Genomic DNA, 24,265 nt, shown 5'->3' on the forward strand with positions numbered 1-24,265 from the left:
AAATTCTTAATCCCAATTCTATTCTTCATTATTTCATTGTGAGTTATCAGAGCTTATACTGAAAGGCCATAAAAATAGATTCACTGCTCAAATTTTTTTCCCATACATGTCGAGTAAAAATTGAACTTTCACGATTCAGATACCTCATGTAATATTTAAAGGGACACTGAACCCAAATTTTTTCTTTTTTGATTGAGATAGATACAGCATGCAATTGTAAGTAACTTTCTAACTTACTCCTATTATCATTTTTTCTGTTCTCTTGCTTTCTTTATTTGAAAAAGAAGACATCTAAGCTATTTTTATGGTTCAGTACCATGGAAAGCACTTGTTTATTGGTGGGTGAATTTATTTACCAATCAGCAAGAACAACAAAGTGTGTTCACCAAAAATGGGCCGGCATCTAAATTTACATTCTTGCATTTCAAATAAAGATACCAAAAGAATGAAGACAATTTGATAATAGAAGTAAATTAAAAAGTTGCTTAAAATTGCATGCTCTGAATCACAAAAGAAAAAAATTGGGTTCAGTGTCCCTTTAACAACTTTCCAATTTACTTATTTTGTCTAATTTGCTTGGGTCTTTGTATCCTTTGTTAAGAAGCATCCTAAGTGGGTCCAGTAGCAGGAATGACTACTACAATTGCCACTTCTTTCGCACACCCAATGTGTTCGGCTAGCTCCCAGTAGTCCATTGCTGCTACTTCAAAAGTATACTAAGAGAATGGAGCAAATATTTGTATGGTCTAATTGAATCGTGAAAACAAAAAGGAAATTTATGCTTACCTGATAAATGTATCTCTTTTACGATATGACGAGTCCACGGATTTCATCCTTACTTATGGGATATCGCCTCCTGATCAGCAGGAGGAGGCAAAGAGCACCACAGCAGAGCTGTATATATAGCTCCTCCCTTCCCTCCCACTCCAGTCATTCGACCAAAGTTAGGAAGAGAAAGGAAAAGCCAAGGTGCAGAGATGACTGAAGTTTAACAAAAATAAAGACCTGTCTTAGAAAATGACAGGGTGGGCCATGGACTCATATTGTAAAAGAAATACATTTATCAGGTTAGCATAAATTTCCTTTTCTTTGACAAGATGTGACGAGTCCACGGATTTCATCCTTACTTATGGGATACAATACCAAAGATATAGGACACGGATGAAAGGGAGGGACAAGACAGGAACCTAAATGGAAGGCACCACTGCTTGAAGAACCTTTCTCCCAAAAACAGCCTCGGACGAGGCAAAAGTATCAAATTTGGAAAATTTGGAAAAAGTGTGAAGAGACGACCAAATAGTTTTTTTACTGCTCCGCAATAAACATGCAATAACAGGGAGACACCATGAGCCTTTTAGAAGGTTGTCCTGTATTCTGTACAGTCAAATTATGTATAAAGCCTTATAGACTAAATTAAACACTTGCACCTCGCCACAGCTCTGCTGCGGAGCCTGCCTGCCCCCACGAGTTACTGAATAGACCTCTGAACAGCGCTCCTAAAACCGCTTGTGAGATTGTAAACAAGCTGTCTTAGGTCACACCGGAGCCCTGAAGACTCTCTCTCAACAGTCAGGATCCAGATAGCAAGTGCGTATCTAAGCGCGCAAAAACGCTAGGCCCCGCCCATCGTGGGCGGAATTCAGCCCCCGGCCATAGTAAGAACCGCACGGCAACAAAAATGTCTGACTCCTTTACCACTGTGCCTATCACAAGTTGCCAATGTGCCCCCTCAAAACACTCTCCTGTCCACCATTAGCTCATTAAACGTTAATGTTAGGACACTTGGCTGCCACAATCTCCCAACGTCAAGCCCATCTATACACATCCACTGATTAAACCTTTATTAGGGCCCTGATAGCACCTGCTGAACTTCACCTAATAAAGAGGGGATACCCATGCACACAATCTTACCCTGTGCAAACTGAATACCCCTTCCCGGAATAGGGAATAAGTGCCAGTATGTTCTGAGATACTACAGTCTCCCCAGAAGCAAATGACTGTACATACCTTAATACTGAACGCAGTATGAGGCTGTCCCACACAATGAAGATGTTCTGTTCCTCACCTCCAGCAGATGTGTGTGGACAAACAGGATCTTAGATAATATCTGCTAAGACCATCAGCAGGGCAGCAAACAATATGGGAGTCACTTGAAAGAATGAAAGTTTCCCCAGTCCATTGCTTAAAAGTCTCTAGCCCTGAGAACAGTACACACTGGTACCATTTAAAAATAATAAACTTTTGATTGAAGAATCTAAACTAACACCTCACTTTGCCTGTGTTAGTGATAGGAAGAGGTAAAGAGAATGACTGGAGTGGGAGGGAAGGGAGAAGCTATATATACACAGCTCTGCTGTGGTGCTCTTTGCCTCCTCCTGCTGACCAGGAGGCGATAGCCCATAAGGATGAAATACGTGGACTCATATCTTGTAAAAGAAAACATAATTTATGCTTACCTGATAAATTTATTTCTCTTGTAGTGTGTTCAGTCCACGGGTCATCCATTACTTATGGGATATACTCTCCTTCCCAACAGGAAGTTGCAAGAGGATCACCCAAGCAGAGCTGCTATATAGCTCCTCCCCTCACATGTCATATCCAGTCATTCGACCGAAACAAGACGAGAAAGGAAAAACTATAGGGTGCAGTGGTGTCTGGAGTTATAATTTAAAATTTAGAACCTGCCTCAAAAAGACAGGGCGGGCCGTGGACTGAACACACTACAAGAGAAATAAATCAGGTAAGCATAAATTATGTTTTCTCTTGTTAAGTGTGTTCAGTCCATGGGTCATCCATTACTTATGGGATACCAATACCAAAGCTAAAGTACAGGAATGATGGGAGGGACAAGGCAGGTTCTACAGGCAGTGGTTACTTCTGTTTAATGTTCCTGTCTCCCAAAAACAGCCTCCGAAGAAGCAAAAGTGTCAAATTTGTAAAATTTGGAAAAAGTATGAAGTGAAGACCAAGTTGCAGCCTTGCAAATCTGTTCAACAGAGGCCTCATTCTTAAAGGCCCAGGTGGAAGCCACAGCTCTAGTGGAATGAGCTGTAATTTTTTCAGGAGGCTGCTGTCCAGCAGTCTCGTAGGCTAAGCGTATTATGCTACGAAGCCAAAAAGAAAGAGGTAGCCGAAGCCTTTTGAACTCTCCTCTGTCCAGAGTAAACGACAAACAGAGAAGAAGTTTGTCGAAAATCTTTAGTTGCCTGTAAGTAGAACTTCAGGGCACGGACCACGTCTAGATTATGCAAAAGACGTTCCTTCTTTGAGGAAGGATTAGGACATAATGATGGAACAACAATATCTTGATTGATATTCCTGTTAGAAACAACCTTAGGTAAAAACCCAGGTTTAGTACGCAGGACTAACTTGTCTGAATGAAAGATCAGATAAGGAGAATCACAATGTAAGGCAGATAACTCAGAGACTCTTCGAGCCGAGGAAATAGCCATCAAAAAACAGAACTTTCCAAGATAAAAGCTTAATATCAATGGAATGAAGGGGTTCAAACGGAACACCCTGAAGAACTTTAAGAACCAAGTTTAAGCTCCACGGAGGAGCAACAGTTTTAAACACAGGCTTAATCCTAGCCAAAGCCTGACAAAAAGCCTGGACGTCTGGATTCTCTGCCAGACGCTTGTGTAAAAGAATAGACAGAGCAGAAATCTGTCCCTTTAGTGAACTAGCGGAAGCCCTTTTCTAAACCCTCTTGTAGAAAAGACAATATCTTAGGAATCCTAACCTTACTCCATGAGTAACTCTTGGATTCACACCAATTTAAAAATTTACGCCATATCTTGTGGTAAATTTTTCTGGTAACAGGTTTCCGAGCGTGTATTAATGTATCAATAACCGAATCCGAAAACCCACGCTTTGATAGAATCAAGCGTTCAATTTCCAAGCAGTCAGCCTCAGAGAAATTAGGTTTGGATGGCTGAAAGGACCCTGAATTAGAAGGTCCTGCCTCAGGGGTAGAGACCATGGTGGACAGGACGATATGTCCACTAGGTCTGCATACCAGGTCCTGTGTGGCCACGCAGGCGCTATCAGAATCACCGATGCTCTCTCCTGTTTGATCCTGGCAATCAGTCGAGGTAGCAACGGAAAAGGTGGAAACACATAAGCTATGTTGAAACCCCAAGGGGCTGCTAGTGCATCTACCAGCACCGCTCCCGGGTCCCTGGACCTGGATCCGTAACAAGGAAGCTTGGCGTTCTGGCGAGATGCCATGAGATCCAGATCCGGTTTGCCCCAACGACGAATTAGTTGAGCAAATACCTCCGGGTGAAGTTCCCACTCCCCCGGATGAAAAGTCTGGCGACTTAGAAAATCCGCCTCCCAGTTCTCCACGCCTGGGATGTAGATCGCCGACAGGTGGCAAGAGCGAGACTCTGCCCAACGAATTATCTTTGAGACTTCCAACATCGCTAGGGAACTCCTGGTTCCCCCTTGATGATTGATGTAAGCCACAGTCGTGATGTTGTCCGACTGAAATCTGATGAACCTCAGTGTTGCTAACCGAGGCCAAGCTAGAAGAGCATTGAATATTGCTCTTAATTCTAGAATGTTTATCGGGAGGAGTTTCTCCTCCTGAGTCCACGATCCCTGAGCCTTCAGGGAGTTCCAGACTGCTCCCCAGCCTAGTAGGCTGGCATCTGTTGTTACAATCGTCCAATCTGGTCTGCGAAAAGTCATTCCTTTGGACAGATGAACCCGTGACAACCACCAGAGAAGAGAATCTCTGGTCTCCTGGTCCAGATTTAGCAAAGGGGACAGATCTGAGTAATCCCCGTTCCATTGACTTAGCATGCATAGTTGCAGCGGTCTGAGATGTAGGCGCGCAAATGGCACTATGTCCATTGCCGCGACCATTAAGCCGATTACTTCCATGCACTGAGCTACTGATGGGCTTGGAATTGAGTGAAGGACACGGCAAGCATTGAGAATCTTTGATAACCTGGACTCCGTCAGGTAAATTTTCATCTCTACAGAATCTATAAGAGTCCCTAGAAAAGGGACCCTTGTGAGTGGTAACAGAGAACTCTTTTCCACGTTCACTTTCCACCCATGCGACCTCAGAAATGCTAGAACTATCTCTGTATGAGACTTTGCATTTTGAAAACTTGACGCTTGTATCAGAATGTCGTCTAGGTACGGAGCCACCGCTATGCCTCGTGGTCTTAGCACCGCCAGAAGTGAGCCCAGAACCTTTGTAAAAATTCTCGGGGCCGTAGCTAACCTGAAGGGAAGAGCTACAAACTGGTAATGCCTGTCTAGAAAGGCAAACCTTAGGTACCGATAATGATCTTTGTGAATCGGTATGTGAAGGTAGGCATCCTTTAAGTCCACTGTGGTCATATATTGACCCTCTTGGATCATGGGTAGGATGGTCCGAATGGTTTCCATCTTGAACGATGGAACCCTTAGGAACTTGTTTAAGATTTTTAAGTCTAAGATTGGTCTGAAGGTTCCCTCTTTTTTGGGAACCACAAACAGATTTGAATAAAACCCTTGCCCCTGTTCCATTCGCGGAACTGGGTGGATCACTCCCATCACTAAGAGGTCTTGTACACATTGTAGAAATGCCTCTTTCTTTACTAGGTTTGTTGATAACCTTGACAGATGAAACCTCCCTTGTGGAGGAGAAGTTTTGAAATCCAGAAGGTATCCCTGAAATATAATCTCCAACGTCCAGGGATCCTGTACATCTCTTGCCCAAGCCTGGGCGAAGAGAGAAAGTCTGCCCCCCACTAGATCTGTCTCCGGAAAGGGGGCCCTGTCTTCATGCTGTCTTAGGGGCGGAAGTAGGCTTTCTGGCCTGCTTGCCCTTGTTCCATGACTGGTTGCCTTTCCAACCCTGTCTGTAACGAGCAGTAGTTCCTTCCTGTTTTGGAGCGGAGGAAGTTGATGCTGCTCCTGCCTTGAAATTACGAAAGGCACGAAAATTAGACTGTTTGGCCTTTGATTCGGCCCTGTCCTGAGGAAGGGTGTGGCCCTTACCTCCAGTAATGTCAGCAATAATTTCCTTCAAGCCGGGCCCGAATAAGGTCTGCCCTTTGAAAGGAATGTTCAGTAGTTTAGACTTAGAAGTTACATCTGCTGACCAGGATTTAAGCCATAGCGCTCTGCGCGCCTGTATGGCGAATACGGAATTCTTAGCCGTAAGTTTGGTTAAATGCACTACGGCATCCAAAATAAACGCATTAGCCAGCTTAAGGGTTCTAATCTTGCTCAAAGACTCATCCAATGGTGCTGTGCGAATCGCCTCTACCAGAGACTCAAACCAGAATGCTGCTGCAGCAGTGACAGGCGCAATGCATGCAAGAGGCTGTAATATAAAACCTTGTTGAACAAACATTTTCTTAAGGTAACCTTCTAATTTTTTATCCATTGGATCTGAGAAAGCACAGCTATCCTCCACCGGGATAGTGGTACGCTTGGCTAAAGTAGAAACTGCTCCCTCCACCTTAGGGACCGTCTGCCATAAGTCTTGTGTGGTGGCGTCTATAGGGAACATTTTTCTAAATATCGGAGGAGGGGAAAAAGGCACACCGGGTCTATCCCACTCCTTGCTAATAATCTCTGTAAGCCTCTTTGGTATAGAAAAAACGTCAGTACACACCGGTACCGCATAGTATTTATCCAGCCTACATAATTTCTCTGGGATTGCCACTGTGTCACAATCATTCAGAGCCGCTAACACCTCCTCTAGCAACACGCGGAGGTTCTCAAGCTTAAATTTAAAATTTCTGAATCCGGTCTCCCCGAATCAGAACCGTCACCCACAGAATGAAGCTCTCCGTCCTCATGTTCTGCAAATTGTGACGCAGTATCAGACATGGCTCTCGTGTCATCGGCGCGCTCTGTCCTTAACCCAGAACTGTCGCGCTTGCCTCTTAACTCGGGCATATTGTATAATACTTCTTTCATAACATTAGCCATATCATGTAAAGTGATTTGTAAGGGCCTTGATGTACTTAGCGCCTCAATCTCACGCACCTCCCGAGCGGGAGACGAAGGTACTGACACGTGAGGAGAGTTAGACGGCATAACTTCCCCCTCGTTGTCTGGTGATAATTTCTTTATCGGTACAGATTGACTTTTATTCAAAGTAATATCAATACAATTGTTACACATATTTCTATTGGGCTCCACATCGGCTTTTAAACATAATGAACAAGCAGATTCCTCTGTATCAGATATGTTTAAACAGACTAGCAATGAAGCTAGCAAGCTTGGAAATTACTTTCAATAAGTTTACAAGCAATATAAAAAACGCTGCAGCGCTTTTAAAAAACACAGTTGAATAACAAAGAACTAATTCAGTTATAGTCAACAATTCTTTAAATGTATTAATTAGCAGAGGATTGCACCCATTAGCAAAAACAGAATTTATGTTTACCTGATAAATTACTTTCTCCAACGGTGTGTCCGGTCCACGGCGTCATCCTTACTTGTGGGATATTCTCTTCCCCAACAGGAAATGGCAAAGAGCCCAGCAAAGCTGGTCACATGATCCCTCCTAGGCTCCGCCTTCCCCAGTCATTCGACCGACGTAAAGGAGGAATATTTGCATAGGAGAAATCATATGATACCGTGGTGACTGTAGTTAAAGAAAATAAATCATCAGACCTGATTAAAAAAACCAGGGCGGGCCGTGGACCGGACACACCGTTGGAGAAAGTAATTTATCAGGTAAACATAAATTCTGTTTTCTCCAACATAGGTGTGTCCGGTCCACGGCGTCATCCTTACTTGTGGGAACCAATACCAAAGCTTTAGGACACGGATGATGGGAGGGAGCAAATCAGGTCACCTAGATGGAAGGCACCACGGCTTGCAAAACCTTTCTCCCAAAAATAGCCTCCGAAGAAGCAAAAGTATCAAATTTGTAAAATTTAGTAAAAGTGTGCAGTGAAGACCAAGTCGCTGCCTTACATATCTGATCAACAGAAGCCTCGTTCTTGAAGGCCCATGTGGAAGCCACGGCCCTAGTGGAATGAGCTGTGATTCTTTCAGGAGGCTGCCGTCCGGCAGTCTCATAAGCCAATCTAATGATGCTTTTAAGCCAAAAAGAGAGAGAGGTAGAAGTTGCTTTTTGACCTCTCCTTTTACCAGAATAAACAACAAACAAGGAAGATGTTTGTCTGAAATCCTTTGTAGCATCTAAATAGAATTTTAGAGCACGAACTACATCCAAATTGTGCAACAAACGTTCCTTCTTTGAAACTGGATTCGGACACAAAGAAGGAACGACTATCTCCTGGTTAATGTTTTTGTTAGAAACAACTTTTGGAAGAAAACCAGGTTTAGTACGCAAAACCACCTTATCTGCATGGAACACCAGATAAGGAGGAGAACACTGCAGAGCAGATAACTCTGAAACTCTTCTAGCAGAAGAAATTGCAACCAAAAACAAAACTTTCCAAGATAATAACTTGATATCAACGGAATGTAGGGGTTCAAACGGAACCCCCTGAAGAACTGAAAGAACTAAATTGAGACTCCAAGGAGGAGTCAAAGGTTTGTAAACAGGCTTGATTCTAACCAGAGCCTGAACAAAAGCTTGAACATCTGGCACAGCCGCCAGCTTTTTGTGAAGTAAAACAGATAAAGCAGAAATCTGTCCCTTCAAAGAACTTGCAGATAATCCTTTCTCCAAACCTTCTTGAAGAAAGGATAGAATCTTAGGAATTTTTATCTTGTTCCATGGGAATAGTTTAGATTCACACCAACAGATATATTTTTTCCATATTTTATGGTAGATTTTTCTAGTTACAGGCTTTCTGGCCTGAACAAGAGTATCAATGACAGAATCTGAGAACCCTCGCTTTGATAAAATCAAGCGTTCAATCTCCAAGCAGTCAGTTGGAGTGAGGCCAGATTCGGATGTTCGAACGGACCTTGAACAAGAAGGTCCTGTCTCAAAGGTAGCTTCCATGGTGGAGCAGATGACATATTCACCAGGTCTGCATACCAAATCCTGCGTGGCCACGCAGGAGCTATCAAGATCACCGATGCCCTCTCCTGATTGATCCTGGCTACCAGCCTGGGGATGAGAGGAAACGGTGGGAATACATAAGCTAGGTTGAAGGTCCAAGGTGCTACTAGTGCATCTACTAGAGTCGCCTTGGGATCCCTGGATCTGGACCCGTAGCAAGGAACCTTGAAGTTCTGACGAGAGGCCATCAGATCCATGTCTGGAATGCCCCACAATCGAGTTATTTGGGCAAAGATTTCCGGATGGAGTTCCCACTCCCCCGGATGTAATGTCTGACGACTCAGAAAATCCGCTTCCCAATTTTCCACTCCTGGGATGTGGATTGCAGACAAGTGGCAGGAGTGAGTCTCCGCCCATTGAATGATTTTGGTCACTTCTTCCATCGCCAGGGAACTCCTTGTTCCCCCCTGATGGTTGATATACGCAACAGTCGTCATGTTGTCTGATTGAAACCGTATGAATTTGGCCTTTGCTAGCTGAGGCCAAGCCTTGAGAGCATTGAATATCGCTCTCGGTTCCAGAATATTTATCGGGAGAAGAGATTCTTCCCGAGACCAAAGACCCTGAGCTTTCAGGGGTTCCCAGACCGCGCCCCAGCCCACCAGACTGGCGTCGGTCGTGACAATGACCCACTCTGGTCTGCGGAAGCTCATCCCCTGTGACAGGTTGTCCAGGGTCAGCCACCAACGGAGTGAATCTCTGGTCCTCTGATCTACTTGTATCGTCGGAGACAAGTCTGTATAATCCCCATTCCACTGACTGAGCATGCACAGTTGTAATGGTCTCAGATGAATTCGCGCAAAAGGAACTATGTCCATTGCCGCGACCATCAAACCTATTACTTTCATGCACTGCGCTATGGAAGGAAGAAGAACAGAATGAAGTACTTGACAAGAGCTTAGAAGTTTTGATTTTCTGGCCTCTGTCAGAAAAATCCTCATTTCTAAGGAGTCTATTATTGTTCCCAAGAAGGGAACCCTTGTCGACGGAGATAGAGAACTTTTTTCTACGTTCACTTTCCACCCGTGAGATCTGAGAAAGGCCAGGACAATGTCCGTATGAGCCTTTGCTTGTGGTAGGGACGACGCTTGAATCAGTATGTCGTCCAAGTAAGGTACTACTGCAATGCCCCTTGGTCGTAGCACCGCTAGAAGGGACCCTAGTACCTTTGTGAAAATTCTTGGAGCAGTGGCTAATCCGAATGGAAGTGCCACAAACTGGTAATGCTTGTCCAGAAAGGCGAACCTTAGGAACCGATGATGTTCCTTGTGGATAGGAATATGTAGATACGCATCCTTTAAATCCACCGTGGTCATGAATTGACCTTCCTGGATGGTAGGAAGAATTGTCCGAATGGTTTCCATTTTGAACGATGGAACCTTGAGAAATTTGTTTAGGATCTTGAGATCTAAGATTGGTCTGAATGTTCCCTCTTTTTTGGGAACTATGTACAGATTGGAGTAGAATCCCATCCCTTGTTCTCCTAATGGAACAGGATGAATCACTCCCATTTTTAACAGGTCTTCTACACAATGTAAGAATGCCTGTCTTTTTATGTGGTCTGAAGACAATTGAGACCTGTGGAACCTCCCCCTTAGGGGTAGCTCCTTGAATTCCAGAAGATAACCTTGGGAGACTATTTCTAGCGCCCAAGGATCCAGAACATCTCTTGCCCAAGCCTGAGCGAAGAGAGAAAGTCTGCCCCCCACCAGATCCGGTACCGGATCGGGGGCCAACATCTCATGCTGTCTTGGTAGCAGTGGCAGGTTTCTTGGCCTGCTTACCTTTGTTCCAGCCTTGCATTGGCCTCCAGGCTGGCTTGGTTTGAGAAGTATTACCCTCTTGCTTAGGGGATGTAGAACTTGGGGCTGGTCCGTTTCTGCGAAAGGGACGAAAATTTGGTTTATTTTTAGCCTTAAAAGACCTATCCTGAGGAAGGGCGTGGCCCTTACCCCCAGTGATATCTGATATAATCTCTTTCAAGTCAGGGCCAAACAGCGTTTTCCCCTTGAAAGGTATGTTAAGCAATTTGTTCTTGGAAGACGCATCCGCTGACCAAGATTTTAGCCAAAGCGCTCTGCGCGCCACGATAGCAAACCCCGAATTTTTCGCCGCTAATCTAGCCAATTGCAAAGTGGCGTCTAAAGTAAAAGAGTTAGCCAATTTAAGAGCATGAATTCTGTCCAAAATCTCCTCATAAGAAGAATCTTTATTGAGCGACTTTTCTAGTTCATCGAACCAGAAACACGCTGCTGTAGTGACAGGAACAATGCATGAAATTGGTTGTAGAAGGTAACCTTGCTGAACAAACATCTTTTTAAGCAAACCCTCTAATTTTTTATCCATAGGATCTTTGAAAGCACAACTATCTTCTATAGGGATAGTAGTGCGTTTGTTTAGAGTAGAAACCACCCCCTCGACCTTGGGGACTGTCTGCCATAAGTCCTTTCTGGGGTCGACCATAGGAAACAATTTCTTAAATATAGGGGGAGGGACAAAAGGTATGCCGGACCTTTCCCATTCTTTGTTTACAATGTCCGCCACCCGCTTGGGTATAGGAAAAGCTTCGGGGGGCCCCGGGACCTCTAGGAACTTGTCCATCTTACATAATTTCTCTGGAATGACCAAATTGTCAAAATCATCCAGAGTAGATAACACCTCCTTAAGCAGAGCGCGGAGATGTTCCAATTTAAATTTGAATGTAATCACATCAGGTTCAGCTTGTTGAGAAATTTTCCCTGAATCTGAAATTTCTCCCTCAGACAAAACCTCCCTGGCCCCCTCAGACTGGTGTAGGGGCATGTCAGAACCATTATCATCAGCGTCCTCATGCTCTTCAGTATTTTCTAAAACAGAGCAGTCGCGCTTTCGCTGATAAGTGGGCATTTTGGCTAAAATGTTTGATAGAATTATCCATTACAGCCGTTAATTGTTGCATAGTAAGGAGTATTGGCACACTAGATGTACTAGGGGCCTCCTGTGTGGGCAAGACTGGCGTAGACAAAGGAGGGGATGATGCAGTACCATGCTTACTCCCCTCACTTGAGGAATCATCTTGGACATCATTTTCTCTAAATTTTTTGTCACATACATCACATCTATTTAAATGAGAAGGAACCTTGGCTTCCTCACATACAGAACATAGTCTATCTGATAGTTCAGACATGTTAAACAGGCATAAACTTGATAAAGTACAAAAAACATTTTAAAATAAAACCGTTACTGTCACTTTAAATTTTAAACTGAACACACTTTATTACTGAATATGTGAAAAAGTATGAAGGAATTGTTCAAAATTCACCAAAATTTCACCACAGTGTCTTAAAGCCTTAAAAGTATTGCACACCAAATTTGAAAGCTTTAACTCTTAAAATAACGGAACCGGAGCCGTTTTTATATTTAACCCCTTTACAGTCCCTGGTATCTGCTTTGCTGAGACCCAACCAAGCCCAGAGGGGAATACGATACCAAATGACGCCTTCAGTAAGCTTTTTCTATGTATCTGAGCTCCTCACACATGCATCTGCATGCCTTGCTTCCCAAAAACAACTGCGCATTAGTGGCGCGAAAATGAGGCTCTGCCTATGATTAGAGAAGGCCCCCAGAGAAAAAGGTGTCCAATACAGTGCCTGCCGGTTATTCAACATAATTCCCAAGAATAAAATAACTCCTCAAAGCTATAAACTATTAAAAATGCTTATAAATCAATCGTTTTAGCCCAGAAAAATGTCTACCAGTCTTTAAAGCCCTTGTGAAGCCCTTTATTCTTATTTAATAAAAATGGCTTACCGGATCCCATAGGGAAAATGACAGCTTCCAGCATTACCAAGTCTTGTTAGAAATGTGTCATACCTCAAGCAGCAAAAGTCTGCTCACTGTTTCCCCCAACTGAAGTTAATTCCTCTCAACAGTCCTGTGTGGAAACAGCCATCGATTTTAGTAACGGTTGCTAAAATCATTTTCCTCTTACAAACAGAAATCTTCATCTCTTTTCTGTTTCAAAGTAAATAGTACATACCAGCACTATTTTAAAATAACAAACTCTTGATTGAAGAATAAAAACTACATTTAAACACCAAAAAACTCTAAGCCATCTCCGTGGAGATGTTGCCTGTACAACGGCAAAGAGAATGACTGGGGAAGGCGGAGCCTAGGAGGGATCATGTGACCAGCTTTGCTGGGCTCTTTGCCATTTCCTGTTGGGGAAGAGAATATCCCACAAGTAAGGATGACGCCGTGGACCGGACACACCTATGTTGGAGAAAGGATGATTAACCCCTCAGTACCCAAAAACGGATATCAAATTAAGATTTAACGCTTTTATCACAGTCTAACACACTGTCACAGGTCTGCTGTGACTGATTACCTCCCTCAAAAACGAATTTTTAAGACCCCTGAGCTCTCTAGAGACGTCCTGGATCAAGGAGGAAGAAGCAGGAAGACTGTGCTAGAATTTTAACTGCGCAACAAGGCGCTAAAAAAGGTCCCTCCCACTCATTTACAACAGTGGGAGACCTGATATAACGGTTTCTATGCAGAAAAATACGTTAGCCATGTGGAAAAAAATCATGCCCAAAAGGATTTATCACCAAAGTACCTCACAAAACGAATAACATGCCAGTAAACGTTTTAAAAACAAACTTTTTTTAATGTCATGCAAAGTTATCACTAAGCCTGCTACCAGTCGCTTCCACTGCAGATAAGGCTTAAGCATTATTTCAGTATTAACAGTATTTTCTCAGTCAAATTCAAATCCCTAGAAAATAACTCTACTGTGCATACATTTATCAGCCTGATACCAGTCACTACTACTGCATTTAAGGCTGTACTTACATCATACGGGTAACAGCAGTGTTTTCTAAGTCAATTCCATTCCCAGAAAATATTGTACTGCACATACCTCATTTGCAGGGGACCCCGCATGCTATTCCCATTTTCTGAAGTTACCCCACTCCTCAGAATGTCGAGAACAGCCAGTGGATCTTAGTTACGCCTGCTAAGATCATAGAAAACGCAGGCAGTTTCTTCTTCCAAATACTGCCTGAGATAGAAAAACAGCACACTCCGGTGCCATTTAAAATAAACTTTTGATTGAAGAATAATTAAGTAAAAACTCCAGCTCCTCCCGCGACCTCCTTCTTTGTTGAGGGTTGCAAGAGAATGACTGGATATGACATGTGAGGGGAGGAGCTATATAGCAGCTCTGCTTGGGTGATCCTCTTGCAACTTCCTGTTGGGAAGGAGAGTATATCCCATAAGTAATGGATGACCCGTGGACTGAACACACTTAACAAGAGAAATAGGGTTTTTATGTCCCTTTAATATTATGAGTACTACACAACATCCTAATGCTTTTCCTCCTGTGCCTGCGGCTCTTAGCTGCACTTTATTATGACTTTTTAAAAAAGGTGCCAATATCTAATGCTACACATTTTTATACTGGGCACCGCCATCTTGGAGTTCACATATTCTTGAACTCTAACAGAAGTGGTTCAAAGCTATATTGTGCTTTACATTTTTTTGAAGTTTTTAAATAAAATCACATTATATAAAAGTAACAAACCTATAAAAAGGACAAGAGTAATATAAAGCAAAGTATGTGAAGAATAATTCATAGGAGTAATGGATTGTGGACTCTCACCACCTGTATGAAAGAAATACATATATCAGGTAAGATTATTTAATCATCATCACCTTAGGCTTATTATTGGCTGGACATTTTTGAATACGTTGATTGAGTGGTTTGGGGGATGACCCACTGCATGGCTCAGGAGACCTTTGCAAAGAAGTGAAAATAAAATGTGTAAATGGGTGCATTGCATTAAGTATTAAAACTAACATTTCAGAGATTTGAAAAGAAAGTTTTGTAGTTCCTTAATTGGGGAAGGAGCAAAGGGCAAGAAGGTTAAAGGAGCAAAGGGCAAGAAGGTTAGAGGAGCAAAGAAAAGCAAAAGTGAAAATAGAGACAGTGTGACAGAAAAACAACCGGGAAAATGTACCTAAAAAGTGTCATAAGAGAAAGTGCTCCAAAGACTGCACTATTTTCTTCATCAGCACATAACAATTCTGTCTTCTTGCTGGGAATATTGGCAGCTTCCTCATCCAACAGTTTTAAAAATGATTTGATGGTTTCTCTACCACACAAAGCAGTACCACGGTTTATGGCATGGATTCTAGGCTACAAATAAATAAAACAGTCCATTACTCAAAATTCTTATACCAGTTGGCTGAGAAAAATAAAAAATAAAGGGTTGTAAGTGTAGGAACTTTTTATTTCTCAAATCTGGAAAATGAATTAGGAAAATTCAATTACAAATGCAGCTAATTGCCAGAAAAAAACATCGTTTTAGAGTATTTAGAAAAACAGGTTCCAAATGCATAACCAGAAAATACTGAAAACTCAACTCTTCCATTGACTTCCTTCTTTTAGAATCCAAAATGCTATCTAGGTATACATTGTTGTATAGTGCACACTTTTCAGCATAACATTTACTGCTAAATAGTGCCCAAGACAAATGCACTTATCTAGATATGCTGTTCAAAGAAATCATTAAGAACAACGATTTGCATCCTCTGAATATAGAAAATTCAAATTTTGATGTTCATGTTCTTTTAATAGTAGGAGGTGTCCGAATAATTTAATAAATATATATATATTTTTTTTTTTTTTTTAAATCGGAGGTAAAATTTAGTTCAAATGTGACTAGGTCATAAGAAAAAAAAAAAAAAAAAAAAGTATTTCCTTTTTCTTTGACACTTCCACTGTACAAAAGGATGCCATATGCTGCAACGGCATACAGTGGTAAATTAGGCACGACATGACCGACTCCTTGGTCTAACACCATAAGTCATTTGTGACATTCTACCCACTAAAACTATCTAAAAAAAAAAAAAAAAAAAAAAAAAACACATTTAAGTAAAAAAATTCAGTAAGAGCATGCCATTTTAAATGACTTTTCAGTTTACTTCTCATGTCGTTCTCAGGAGCAACATTGTGCTATTTTAAGCTAACTAATCATTGGTGACAACACAAATATGCTTCTTGCCATTGGCTCACCAGAGGTGTACAACAATCTCCTAGTAGTTCACTGCTACTCTGGAGGAGACATTAGAAAGGCTAACTACTTATCCCTGAGTGGTAACACTATCTGATTGATGCTTTTTCAAAGTCAATTTTAGCATTTAAGAGTTTGCAAGTCTGGGTTTTTCTGACTAATGGGCAAATTAATGTAATCAAACCAGAAAATTGAAATGAATCCCTTGAGCCAAAAACATGTAGGCACCACATCAGTTTGTCCAGCCTACTGTGTTGACATAGTAGCTACGTCCAGCACTGTGGCACATCTTGTGGTCCCTGTTGTCAGCTTTGACAGCAGAGACTGCAGCTGGGGGAAGAAGATATCTACTGTCATAAAGTAAGGAAGCACTGATTGTGCTCCTTTACCATATGAAGCCAGATGACCTTATGATACAGAGTCACACTGTATCAATTAAGCATTGTAGCCGGTGGGAGAGAAGGAAGGTGGTTCTGCTCATCTCTGGAGGGGGGTGCGGAATGAGTCCCTGAACTACAGAAATGGTGTTCTCGGTTGGGGGGGGGGGGGTCCTACCCTACAGATTTTTTATTTTTTTAAATTACCAATTTTTTTGCATGGTGGGTGGGAGGGGGGGGTCCTACACTACAGAAAAAAAAAGGCATAAAAATGTTACTGGCATGGGAGGGATCCCTAAACATGCAGGAAATAAGGAAAAGAAAAAAAACACCACAAAACAAAAACCCTGCATATTGGCTGCCAGTACCTAAGATGGTGGTGGCCAGTAGTAGGCGTCAGTTGGGAGGGTAATCCCTATGCTACAGCAAATATTACCTTTAACAGCTGATTAACCCATTCACCCCTGGGAATTTTGGTGACATAATTCAGAGCATGCAACTTTAAATAACTTTCTAATTTACTTCTATCATCAATTTTCTTTGTTCTCTTGGTACCTTTTGTTGAAAAGCAGGGACATATGCTTTGGAGCCGTTTTATTCCTGCAGCACTATATGGCAGCAGTTTTGGAAGAACGTTATCTGTTTGCAAGAGCTCCAGATACCTACTTAGGGAGCTATACTTTTTTTTTTTTTTTTTTTTAAATGATATGCTCTGTCTGAATCACAAAAGAAACATTTTCTGGGTTTCATATCCCGTTAAGCATGCAATTAAATAAAAAAAATTATCCACTACTACCTATTGTCCCAAGAAATGCATAAAATAAAACAAAATATATACCCGTGCTGGGCTGATGCCTGCTGTGCTCCCACTCTTAATCTCATTAGAATTAATGTGGTTATGAAATCTTAAATTCAAATCTTGCGCAACGTCTTCTGCAGCTTCACTAACTGGATCCCCACTGCCTCTTCCTTTTACCAGGTGCATCTTGATTGTTGTCACTATCAGCTCTGCAGTAGCTCTGAAAAACAAATCATACAAGGACTTGAACAGAGACGACACATTATATTACGAAGAACTAATTGCTTTTAGCACACACAGTAAATCTGCTAGAATAAAATAATGTAGCGTATTTAAAAAAGTGGTCTTGTAAAGCATTTCATAGGCATATGGGGAGTCTGTTTTTAAAAAGGGACAGTCAGTAATACATCATGAGCAATATTGACTTATGGGTGCATATCTGTTTGTTTGAATGTAAAGTTCTCCACAGCATTTGAATGTTTCTTTACAAACTACTATAGGGATATTAAAAAGGGACAGTAAAAAAATGTTATTTCATGATTTGGATAAAACATACACATTTTAAACAAATGGATACATATAGTTAGCCAATCACAAGAGACAAATCTGTGTAGGCACCAATCAGCAGCTAGTTCCCACTAGTATAGGATATGTGCATAGTCTTTTTATTATTATTATTATTGGTTATTTGTAGAGCGCCAACAGATTCCGCAGCGCTACAAAACATCAACAAAGGATACCAAGAGAACAAAATACATTTGAAAATAGAAGTGAATTTAAGAGTCTTAAACTTGCATGATTTAGATAGAGCATGTACTTTTAATTTTGACTTTCCTATCCTTTATAACACCTCTTTGTACATCTAGGGAGTGTGGGACAAGCCTAATCTTTATTAATTTAAAAAAAATAAAAATATGTCTTTAGGGTAGGCTGACCATATTGCCGCTTTAAAAAAAAGGAAATTTATGCTTACCTGATAAATTTTTTTCTTTTTCGATATGATGAGTCCACAGATTTCATCCTTACTTGTGGGATATCGCCTCCTGGTCAGCAGGAGGAGGCAAAGAGCACCACAGCAGAACTGTATAAATAGCTCCTCCCATCCCTCCCAACTCAGTCATTCGCCCGAAGTTAGGAAGAGAAAGGAAAAGCCAAGGTGCAGCGGTGTCTGAAGTTGAACAAAAAATTAAAAACCTGTCTCAATAGAACAGGGCGGGCCGTGTACTCATCGTATCGAAAAATAAATACATTTATCAGGTAAGCATAAATTTCCTTTTCTTTTTCAAGATACGATGAGTCCACGGATTTCATCCTTACTTGTGGGATACAATACCAAAGATATAGTACACGGATGAGAAGGGAGAGACAAGACAGGGAACCTAAATGGAAGGCACCACTGCTTGAAGAACTTTCCTTCCCAAAAACAGCCTCAGTAAAGGCAAAAGTATCAAATTTGTGAAATTTGGAAAAAGTGTGAAGAGAGGACCAAGTTGCAGCCTTGCAAACCGCTCAACAGAAGCATCATCTTTGAATGCCCATGAGGAAGCCACGGCCCTAGTGAAATGAGCCGTAACCCTCTCAGGAGGGTGCTGCCCAGTAGTCTCATATGCGAGACATATGATACTCTTCATCCACAAAGAAAGAGAAGAAACCGTAGGTTTCTGACCTACATCTGCCAGAAAAAACTATCACAAAGAAGAGGACTTATGAAAGTCCTTAGTCGCCTGAAGATAAAAACTTCAGGGCCCGAACCACAACTAAATTGTGAAGAAGTCACTCCAGGGAAGGAGGATTAGAACACAAGGAAGGAACAACTTCTTAGTTAATGTTCTCAACTGAACGACTGTAGGAAGAAAACCTAATGTTCCAAGCACAATCTTATCTGAGCGGAAAATAAGGTATGGTGATTCGCATTGTAGTGCCGAGAGTTCGGAGACTCATTGCGCAGAGAAATAGCAACCAGAAAAAGAACTTTCCAAGATAGCAAGTTGTGATCTAAGGAATGCATAGGCTCAAACCGAGTCCCTTGACGAACATTGAGAACTAGATTAAGACCCCATGGAGGAGGAACTGGTTGGAACACAGGCCTGATTCTTACCAAGGCCTGACAAAAGGATTGTACATCTGGTACACCTGCTAGACGTTTGCTGAGCTACCAGACCAGCTATATTTAATTATGTGAGTTTTTATACCATCCTATGAAACGAAAGGATAGAGCCGAAATTCGACCCTTTAGGAAACTAGCAGATAAACCCTTCTCCAGACCTTCCTGGAGAAAAGACAAAAAACAAGGTCTTACCCTTGTAAAGATAGTACCTGATAAAAATGTATTTCTTTCTTGACACTGAGTCCACGGATCATCTCTAATTACTATTGGGAATCAATACCCAAGCTAGAGGACACAGATGATAAGGGAGGGACAAGACCGGGAACCTAAACGGAAGGCACCACTGCTTGAAGAACCTCTCTCCCAAAAGAAGCCTCAGCCAAGGCAAAAGTATCACATTTATAGAATTTTTTAAAAAGTGTGTAGAGAGGACCAAATCTCGCAGCTCCCGTAGAATGAGCCGTGACTTTCAGGAGGCTGCTGTCCAGCAGTTTCATAGGCCAAGCGAATTATACTCTTCAGCAACAAAGAGAGAAGTAGCCGTAGCTTTATGACCCTTACGTTTCCCAGAGAAAACAACAAACAGAGCCGAAGACTGGCGAAAATCCTTAGTCGCCTGTAAATAGAATTTCAACGCACGCACCACATCTAGGTTGTGCAGCATACACTCCTTATGAGAAGAAGTTTTAGGACACAAAGGAGGAACAACAATTTCTTGATCAATGTTCCTATCCGAAAATACTTTAGGAAGAAAGCCCAACTTAGTACGCAGAACTACCTTATCAGAATTAAAAATAAGATAAGGGGATTCACACTGCAACGCCGAGAGAAATTGCAACAAGAAACTTTCCAAGATAACATCTTAATATCTAAGGAATGCATAGGCTCAAACGGAGCCTGCTGAAGAACTTTAAGAACAAGGTTAAGACTCCAGGGAGGAGTAACCCGTTTGAACACAGGCCTGATTCTGACAAAAAGATTGCACGTCTGGAACATCCGCCAGACGTTTATGCAACAAAATAGACAAGGCGGATATTTGACCCTTCAAGGCACTAGCAGATAATCCCTTCTCCAGACCCTCCTGGAGAAAAGACAAAATCCTAGGAATTCAAACTCTACTCCAAGAGAAACCTCTGGATTCACAACAAATACAGATATCTACGCCATATCTTATAGTAAATCTTTCTGGTAACAGGTTTACAAGCCTGAATCATGAATCATCAATTACTGACTCAGAAAAACCATGCTTAGATAAAATTAAACGTTTATTCTCCAAGCAGTCAGCTTCAGAGAAACTAGATTGGGGTGAAGGAAGGGCCCTTGAAGTAGAAGGTCTTTCCTCATTGGAAGTCTCTAAGGTGGAAGAGATGACATCTCCACTAGGTCTGCATATGGGATCCTGCGAGGCCACACCGGTGCAATGAGGATCAGACACCCTCTCCTGTTTAATTCGAGAAATGACCCGAGGAAGGAGAGCGAACGGCGGAAATAGGTATGCTAGACTGAAATTCCAAAGGACCGCCAGAGCAGCTATCAGTACCGCCTGAGGATCCCTCGACCCATACCTCGGAAGCTTGGCATTCTGTCGAGATGCAATGAGATCCAGCTCCGGCGGTCCCTATTTGAGAATCAAGTTTGAATCTCAGGCGAGAGCGTCTCCTGCTGCAGCCGCCTCAGGCGAGAGCGTCTCCTGCTGCAGCCGCCTCCTACTGCAGCTGTCTCAGGTGAGTGTCTCAGGATAGCCAGACTACAGGTGAGCACAAACTGCTGCTGTCTCACGATAGCCAGACTACAGGTGAGCACATATATAGACACACACACGCACACATTTAAAGAACGTTTATCTGTCTGCTAAGTATTTTGGTTGGCTCCTAGAATACATTTGTTAAGCCCTGACATACCTTTTCTGCAATGTGCTGTTACTCTGTACCGTATTGGAGTTCAGGAGGAAGGGGGAGGAAATTGAAAAGAGGAACGTAGTAAATATTTACACTGTGATAGAGGAAGTGTGACACCTGCAGGTAGAAATTAAAAGTTCAGGCAATTTTCTCTTTTTTTTTTTTTCTTACTGTCCTTGCCGATCTTTCTGCAGACAGTACAGTTTCTGCAATGATATTGCACTGTTCTGCCTTGGGGGGTCTCTGCCCACTGAATAATCTTGGTTACCTCTGTCATGGCCAAGGAACACCGAGTTCCTCCCTGATGGTTGATGTAAACCACTGAAGTTATGTTGTCCGACTGGAACCTGATAAACCGAGCAGAAGCTGAGGCCAGGCCAGAAGAAGAGCACTGAAGATTACTTTCAGCTCTAGGATGTTTATGGGGAAACAGACTCCTCACAAATCCATGTCCCCTGAGCCTTTAGTGAGCCCCAGACTGCTCCCCATCCCAGCAGGCTGTTGTCCGTTGTCACAATCACCCAGGTGGGACTGCGGAAGCAAGTTCCCTGGGGAGAGATGTTCCTGAGACAACCACCACAGAAAAGAATCTCGTCACCTGATCAAGAAGTAATCGGAGACTGATCAGCATAATCCCTGTTCCATTGCCTGAGCATGCATAACTTCAGAGGTCTGAGGTGGAAACGGGCAAACGGAATGATGTCCATGGCAGCTACCGTCAAACTGATAACCTCCATACATTGAGCCACTGACAGGCGAGGAGAGGACTGAAGGGTCAGACAAGAGTCGAAGATCTTTGATTTTCTGACCTCTGTCAGAAAAATTTTCATTGAGAGGGAATCTATTATGGTTACCAAGAACACTTCCCTTGTAGCTGGAATTAAGGAACTCTTTCTCAAATTCCCCATCCATCTGTGAAAACGCAGAAAGGATAACAACATCTCTGTGTGGGAGTTCACTTGTTGAAAGAATGGCACCTGAACCAGAATGTCGTCCAGATAAGGCGCCACTGCAATGCCCCGCAACCAGAGCACCGCCAACAGGGATCCCAGGACCTTTAAAAACATTCTGGGAGCTGTGGCAAGGCCAAATGGAAGAGCCACGAACTGTCTAGAAAAGCGAACCTCAGAAACTTGTGATGATCCCTGTGGAAAGGAACATGCAGGTACGCATCCTTTAAATCTACTTTTGTCATGAATTGACCTTCTTGAACCAAGGGAAGAATGGAACAAAGTTTCCATCTTGAAGGACGGTACTCTGAGGAACATGTTCAGACCAATTTTAGATCTCAATAGTCTAAATAAGTTCGCTCTTTTTTTGGGAACCACAAACAAATTGGAGTAAAATCCCAGACCCTGTTCTTGCATGGGAACAGGATCACTCCCATGTCAGAAAGGTCTCGAACACAGTGTAAGAACGCCTCTCTTTATCTGGTCTACAGATACTCTTGAGAGCAGAAACCTGCCCCTGGGATGAAAGGTATTGAACTTCAGTTTGTATCCTTGTGACACGATGTCCACTGCCCAGAGATCCGGAACATCCCGAACTCAGGCCTGAGCGAAAAAGGAGACCCTTCATGCTGACTGAGTCATTAACAGGCTTCTTAGATTGTTTCCGCTTGTTCCAAGACTGGCTGGTCTTCCAGGAAAGTTTGGACTGATCTTGCTTGGCAAAAGAAAGGCTTACCTTTGAAGTTTCGAAAGGAATGAAAATTACTCTGACGTCCATTCTGCTTATTCCTCTTATCCTGAGGGAGGAAATGACCCTTTCCCCCTGTGTCACGATCCGGTGTACATGCGCTCAGGACACAGACCCTCGGGGCAGTGGTAGGGATTTGAAGACACCGACCCCTGACCCGGGGAAGAGTATCCTGGACGTGGATAGATGATATTCTGTGATTCATAGTTGCTAGAAGTTATTGTAGAATAAATGGAGAGTGCAACATTTGTATACAATATATTCTGAGTTCACTGTGACTTATAGTTAGTTAATAGAAGTAACTGCAGGATTCAATGAGAGAAAAATATAGCAAAGTGGAATGTTCAGGCTTCAGAGTAATCTGGTAAAAGATTGACACTTAGATGCAAACTAAGGATTGTTGCAGGTTCACAGTACATAATATTATATAAAGCTGTATGTCAGTTAAAGCACAGCTGCACAGGTACTTAGACAAGCTGCAAGTTTAGGCATTAATTACTGTTTGTGCATTTAGATGCAAACTTGGTTTGTTGCAGGTTCACAGTACATATTATAAAGAGCTGTATGTCAGTAATTAGCAGAGCAGCACAGGTGAAAGTTAAGTTTAAGGCATCAATTACTGTTTGAACATATATTGGATAATCACAGGAAAGATTTTAATTGAACACATAGATGCAGAGTTCAGAATATGTTAACATATTTGCAGCAGGATATTTCAGCAATGACAACTTGTAGCAGAGAAATAGTTATAAAGTTCTGAGTAGGATGCCGTTGTAATTAGAGAGTGATGATAACCAAAAGTATGCTTGATTTATAATAAAGTTCAGAGTTTGTTAAGTAGCAGTGTCCAGGAAACAGAAAATGGAATTATTTGGATACTTGCGATTTGATGATTTTAGGCATTGGAATAGAAAATGCTGTAGGTTGAAATAGTTGGTAAATTCATACAGGAAACAGTCACAGACCTCTGTTGTTCAGGATCACAACTTCAATGTTAATGCCCAGCACAGTAGACCTGAGAAGGCTTAAAAAGAGGCTGAGGTAATCAGGTGCATGAATGATTAATCAGGCAGGCAAGCTGAATGTGAATACTGCTCAAATGCAGCAGTCAGAGAAGGAAGTCTTAAAGGGATAGTGACATTAGGCTGAGATATGTTACACCCTGTAATGTCAGAAATAATTTCAGCCAAGCCCAGCCCAGCCCAAACAAGGTCTTACCCTTGTAGGGAATCGCCAAAAGCTTAGACGAAACAACCGCAGACCAGGATTTAAACCATAAAGCTTTGCAGGACAGAACGGCAAAACCAGAAATCTGTTTCCAGCTTGATAA

General features: G+C 42.3%; 1 protein-coding gene across 2 annotated transcripts in view; it reads right to left on the minus strand.

The window, feature by feature from the left end:
• PARPBP (PARP1 binding protein) overlaps positions 1 to 24,265 on the minus strand; it is a 159,805-nt gene that overhangs the window by 60,788 nt on the left and 74,752 nt on the right. For both annotated transcript variants that reach the window (XM_053716978.1, XM_053716979.1), the window contains exons 7-9: positions 17,272 to 17,452; positions 15,001 to 15,179; positions 14,696 to 14,777 (exon numbers count right to left, since the gene is read on the minus strand). In XM_053716978.1, the coding sequence (XP_053572953.1) occupies positions 14,696 to 14,777; positions 15,001 to 15,179; positions 17,272 to 17,452 (442 nt within the window). The remainder of the gene's footprint in view (positions 1 to 14,695; positions 14,778 to 15,000; positions 15,180 to 17,271; positions 17,453 to 24,265) is intronic.

The sequence above is a fragment of the Bombina bombina genome, chromosome 6 (assembly GCF_027579735.1).
Source record: "Bombina bombina isolate aBomBom1 chromosome 6, aBomBom1.pri, whole genome shotgun sequence".
Taxonomy (NCBI): Eukaryota; Metazoa; Chordata; class Amphibia; order Anura; family Bombinatoridae; genus Bombina; species Bombina bombina.